General features: G+C 32.2%; 1 protein-coding gene across 1 annotated transcript; it reads left to right on the top strand.

The window, feature by feature from the left end:
* Positions 1-329: 329 nt before the first annotated feature.
* LOC132641021 (transcription factor JUNGBRUNNEN 1-like) lies at positions 330-5,581 on the top strand. Its single transcript, XM_060357872.1, has 3 exons — positions 330-748; positions 3,723-4,006; positions 5,001-5,581. The coding sequence occupies exons 1-3, from the start codon at positions 481-483 to the stop codon at positions 5,412-5,414; spliced, it is 966 nt and encodes a 321-aa protein (XP_060213855.1). The 5' UTR covers positions 330-480; the 3' UTR covers positions 5,415-5,581.
* The last annotated feature ends 707 nt before the right edge of the window (positions 5,582-6,288 follow it).

Here is a 6,288-nt window from a genome sequence, read left to right as displayed (position 1 = left end):
TTAGACAATTACTCTAATATTTTACAATTAGTACACAAAAAATTGACATCTCAAGTTCATGATCAGTTAAATACAGTCCTATATTATAATGGAACAATAAGATTAATAATTGGAATTCCTACAGTTAAATAAGATAAAGTTGCAAAGGAAACTACTTATGTAGTTTCGTTTATTGACGTACTGCGAATTAAACCTGAGCCAACCATACACTCTAATCTGAATAGAATAATTCCAATATCTGTCAAATACAACATAATGTCACCTATTAATGATTGTTGACTTATCTGCTAAGTTTATTTGTATATATATGCTAAGATCCATGAGGTTGAACAATCAAACGATACCATCCTTGTATGTCATTCTCCTTCTATATTTTGTCCCTCTCTTTGTTTAATTAAGTTTCATTTCTTTTTTTTTTTTTTTGTTGGAAGAAATCAGTAGTCATCTATATATAACATACTATATGATATCCATGGTTCCATGCATGTAATTGAGTGTAAGATGAATACTGGAGTGAAAAAAGTGCAAGAAAAGAGTGAAATAATGGAAGTGGAAGATATGGCAGCTGCAAATAAAACTTCCAAAGAGGACAATGAAGAAGATATAATTCTTCCAGGATTTCGATTTCATCCGACTGATGAAGAGCTTGTTGGGTTTTATCTACGACGCAAAGTGGAAGATAAAAGAATCAACATCGAACTCATAAAGCAGATTGACATCTACAAATATGATCCTTGGGATCTTCCAAGTAAGCGTATAAGCATTTCACTAACAAAAATATTGGAATCAGCTATGAATTTCGTCGCTAGCTAGCGACAAATTTTACAATTAGCTATAGAATTTGTCTGTCGCCAATTTCTTGCTCAATAGTGTTTTCTTTATGATCTAGGTAATATAGAAGTCTCCATCGAAAAATAGAGAAAGTTGTGGATACCCCAATCTAATTTAAATCACTTCCTCCTTCTTTGTAAATTTTTGTGAGGGCAACGATTAAAGAAAGGATGTTTGAGTCTCATGAATATGTTCTATTATAGAAAATACTACATATTTCCCTCATAATTTTAGGGTTTGGTTAAATGATCGCGTACTATTCCATCCAATGCCTTAAGATTTTAGGTTAGATGTTCAAATCCTTTCATATAGTATTAGAGCCAAACTTGGGTGCACCTATTTATCACAATACTATTACTTCTCTCTTCATGTTCTCGCTCTGGAATTCTCTCTCAAACTCAACCCATGAGACTTCTCCAAGTTTATATATTTCTCTCTCAATATTTAGCCCATCGAGCAGCTAACAATGATCCAGGCTTACTCGTTAGCATTTTTTCTAAAATTTTGTAGTCTCCTTTGATCATTGATGTACAAAAAAGTTACAATTTGAGGATGACATCCCAAATTTATACATGATCATTGAGATGAGACTCATAAGTTTGTCCTAACTGAAAATACTTGTTAAGCCTAATTTGTCTTCCTCTACTCCAGGCCCGCTCATGTTAAACCTCCTGTCTCTCACTAATTAGTTAAGAGTTTTCAAAGGGTTTAAATGGTCTACTTAACCTATTGCCTAAATTAAGATTTTAAGTTGGGATACACAGATTCTTTCCCATTCTTAATTTGTAGACATGATGGATCTGAAAGAAAGGTGACAAGTGCTTATTATAATCTTTGAGATTCATTTGGAGTCCTTTTTGTTGGATGTTTTGCGAACGAACCATTAATTGAAAGTAATAAGATAAAAAAAGCTACATATAATATGTAGAGATACTTTTAATAATGTATGGCTTTTTGGAGGAAATTGTGTGGATTCTTAATCTAACCTTTCCAACATAAAGAACATGAGAAAACGGGAAAAATAAAGTGTTTTAGTTTGATTTCATGATCAGTTTCCATAGAAAGGTTGTCAATAATTAGTGTCCTTTCTAAATAGCAAAAACTTTATGAAAATCAAAGTAAGAATTTGTTGCTGCTGTACGAGTAATATTTTTCTAAGCTTACTCTCGGCAGAACCAGCATTCCTTACATATGAAAAGTTAGTACTACGTCTTTGTGCAGTATCACCAACATGCAAATGTCAAATATTTGACACAGGTAAAGCTTTAAATTGTATAATCAGGTAACTACTACAACTAAAGAGTGTAGTGATCGACGGTCTATATTTCTAAAGGATAAACGATTGAAGGCAAAAGCAATTTGCTTATATTACTCCATCTATTTTAATTTATGTGTTTGTGCTTGACTAGTACGGAGTTTATGAAAAAAGAAGATTTTTTTTTTAAAACTTGTGGTCTTAAATATATCATAAGATTTCTGTGACTATCAAACATGTTATTAAAGATAAAATTTGAAAGTTTAAAGTTAAATTATTTGAAATATCAATTAAATTATTTGAAATATCAATTTTTTAATAAGAGAAAAATAAGAAAATTATGCCACATAAAAAATGATTTTCGCGGATTCACACTCCAAAAGAGAGGAAAAAAATTGGTTTGAGGATTTGGATAACTTCTCTATTCATGCAGAGATAAACGTTAGCAGGTGGGCATGGATTAGTGAACATTGAAATTTATATATTAGGAAAGTGACACTAATTGATAGATTTGGATTTATTTGGGACCTGTTCGTGGTTGACTTTGTCCTGCAACTATTTTAGACCAAGCACTAGGCTCCAAACTTGAAATTTCAGAAGCCATTATTAGTGAAGTGGTTAAACAAGACAACATACAGACTTCTCATTCTCTTCGTTGACCAAGTCTTCTCTCAACCTAGTTAGCTGATCAAACACTACCACTTACGAGTTACAATGATGTTACTTTAGATTATATACACTATCAGTGTATAGATTTCTACAATATTGGGTTAGATTAAGGCGGAATACATATATAGCCCCTTAAACTTGTCAGTAAATTTTATTTAAACACTCAGACTACGGCATGTTCAATTTCGATTAAATGTTCCTATTAGATAGTACTCTCAATCAGTCAAATCTTGGAAAAGCTTTTACACATGTTCTCAAGCGTCTATTACATAACTACAAGAAAGTAACAAAAAATTTAATATTTGGCAACAACTTAGTTTTATTGTTGGCAAAGAACTTTTTTGTTGCCAAAGAATTTAATTTTGTTGTCATAGTATTGATTATTATTGCAAAAAGTATTTTTGGTAACAAACAAAAAAAAAAAAAAAACGTTGTTGCAATACCAGCCGTTGGGAAAAGTCTATGCAACAAAAACAAATGTGCCAAAAGTACTTTTGCAACAATAATCAATCTATGGCAACAAAAATAATTTTGTAGCCAAATATTTTTTTTTTCTTATAGTGACGTAGATAAATTAACTACATTAAATATGTCACTTCTTTTAATTATATACATCAGCCTCAATTGGAACATGTTGAGATTTTACGGCTTGTTGCGGCTACTACATACTCTAACTGTGATATTTTTATGATATCCTTATAATCTACGGATTGATGAAAAATCAACCGTCTTCTATCTTATGTAGCTTATATACATGTAATTGACTCATTTAATACAAATTCTTAAGGCAAAAAAGTATATGAACTGGGCAAGTGAATTGACAATGTTTGCACTTCGAAGTATATGTTGAACTGTGTGACCTGCATCTCATCTAAAAGTGTAAGTTATTAGACAAAGCACACTTTTATATTATTTAATTATTATCTATAACAGTATAGATTCATATAATTAACTTGATTCTCTTCAGAGGTGAGCACAGTGGGGGATAAAGAATGGTATTATTTCTGCATGAGGGGAAGAAAATACAAGAACAGTGTAAGACCAAATAGAGTAACAAGATCTGGATTTTGGAAAGCAACTGGGATTGATAAGCCTGTTTATTCTACTACGTCCAAATCACACATTGGCCTCAAGAAATGCTTAGTATATTATAGAGGAAGTGCTGGCAAAGGCACAAAAACTGATTGGATGTTGCATGAGTTTCGCCTCCCACCAACTTCCAACCTCCACCTGTCCAATACTCACCAAGCTGTAAGTTTGCTCTTTTATTTTTAACCTCTTAATTCGGTGTAGAGACTAAATCAGGATATCAACTTTATAGATTTTGAATTTTAGAATGATGATTTCAGTGATAATAAATGGATTCTAAATCTAATATTTATACATATTTAATGAATTTGTAACACAAATATCCTGCAAAAATTACTGAATTCGGTAACCCGTATCCACCCTTCTTTGGTGCACACATTCTTGATTGATTTCTGTTTTCCTTTAGTGAATTTTTATTAGGTGAATTTGAACGATAATCTCTAAATTTTAACTTGGTTCTTGCCATGATAGAGCGCAGAATCAAGCAAATGAAAGTGTACATGCATGTTCTAATATTTTAAGCTTTTATATAAGTCGGTTATGCAATTCAATATAGTATCAAAGCAAACATAATCAGTTATTATGAGGTGGTCACATTATGAGGTGGTCAGTGACGGACCCAGAATTTTCAAATCATGGGTGCTCAAATGCGTTAAATCTCAAAATGTTACTTTGAGATTGGGTGCTCAACCAATAGTTTTTGTATACAACAACAACAACCAATAGTTTTTGTATGTTAGTAATAATTTCCAATTTAAAAGGTAGTGTTTGATAAACCACAATGGGTGCTCAAGCACCCACTAGCTACACTGTACGTCTGCCACTGATGGTCACACTTTTCAGCATATTAAAAAGATGCCGGTGCTTATAACTTTAAAACAGATTGAGGCATAAATTTCTACACTACTAAAAATTATGTAACTAAACATCAAAATCTGCCCCTAATTTTATTTACAATGGATTAGCAACATATTTAAAAAAAAAAAAAAATCTGATAGTTACGAATAATTTAGCGATAAATTAAAGTTGGTAGCAAATTTCCGTTTTTTAGTGTTGCAAGTACCAATATCACTTTAATATCAACAGATGTCATTAATTAATTCCTTGTTCTTCTTCATGCAAGTTTATTAATTAGTAAATATATCATCAATTGCAGGAAGTTTGGACCCTATGTAGAATATTCAAGAGGACTTCCAATTACAAGAAATACACACAAGAAGTGAAGCATCCTGTGGTTTCACTAAGCTATGGTGATGCAAGTTCTAAAGCATGTAGCCTGGAATCTGAGAACAGTACTGATGACCATTCCACCAGATTTAAAGATATGTCTTTTCAACAAGAAAATTATAATGCAACAATTGGTGACAATCAAATGGATGAAAGGAACTCTCATTTCTATATCAGCCAACAAAATCTAATCCCTCAGTCTCCATTCACATCATCAAGTTCAAGCTTTTGGAACACAAATAGTCACGACGAGTACTTGTTTAGTGATGGGAATAAATGGGATGAGCTCAAATCAATAGTTGACTTAGCAACAGATCCATCTATTATTTACAGATGTAGATAAAAAAAAAAAAAAAAAGGTGAGCATTAGCGTACGCAGAATTTTACGTAAGTGGTATTGACCTATTATCACGAGTCTTCTTATAAGCAGGTTTAGGATATATATTTGGTACTGTGATGGTTCCAAAAATTTTGTTCCTGCCCGTATAATATACTGTGATGGTTCCAAAATTTTTATTGCTGCCCGTATCGTTTTCAAGTCGTATTGATTTATTTGGTATATGTACATATTATCTTAAAAGAAAATAATATTCACATATATATTGAGGAAATTTTAATACAAAAGGGTGTCTCAGCCACTGAAGGAGAGAAGTGCTGAATTTTGGGCTATCGAGTAATATTAGCAGTGTTTCAATGAATGTGTACATCTAGCTATGCGAGTCGTACCACTTGTTAATTAGTCTGCTGATTGGAGATTGAGAAGAGTACTTATAAGGGTGCAAAGATATTGTTCAAGCCACTCAATTTGGCCTAAGGTCGCACTTATTTTACACAAAGCTCAAAAAAATGTTGCTAAAGGAATATATTTATGTTGGAGAGGCCTTTGTTAAGAGCTTTGGTAATGGAATTCTTATATAACTATATATTTTAATACTTCTATAAATTGGCTGCAGCCTTCTAGTTTATCTGGTCAAATATAATTAAAAAGTGATGCAATGGGAGTTGATGAATTATCGGAAGAATTACAATAAACTTGGAACCTTACATCTTTACCAACACTTTTATCAGTGGTGGAGCCAGGAACTTAGCGAAAATGGTGTGCAAATTTTCTTCTCACTTGTGTTAAGGGTGTGCAAAATTAAATATATACTCATAATAATATTTAACCTATGTACACCGCGTAATTTTTCGGCAAAAGGTGTGCACCTGACCAGTAT

This window comes from Lycium barbarum, chromosome 5 (genome assembly GCF_019175385.1).
Source record: "Lycium barbarum isolate Lr01 chromosome 5, ASM1917538v2, whole genome shotgun sequence".
NCBI classification, from domain to species: domain Eukaryota; kingdom Viridiplantae; phylum Streptophyta; class Magnoliopsida; order Solanales; family Solanaceae; genus Lycium; species Lycium barbarum.
This window is presented reverse-complemented; position numbering and strand designations above follow the sequence as displayed.

Coding starts and splice junctions, on each gene's coding strand:
- LOC132641021 (XM_060357872.1), top strand. CDS start 481: ATGCATGTAATTGAGTGTAAGATGAATACTGGAGTGAAAAAAGTGCAA. Junction 749..3,722: donor TGATCCTTGGGATCTTCCAA/GTAAGCGTATAA, acceptor GATTCTCTTCAG/AGGTGAGCACAGTGGGGGAT. Junction 4,007..5,000: donor TGTCCAATACTCACCAAGCT/GTAAGTTTGCTC, acceptor CATCAATTGCAG/GAAGTTTGGACCCTATGTAG.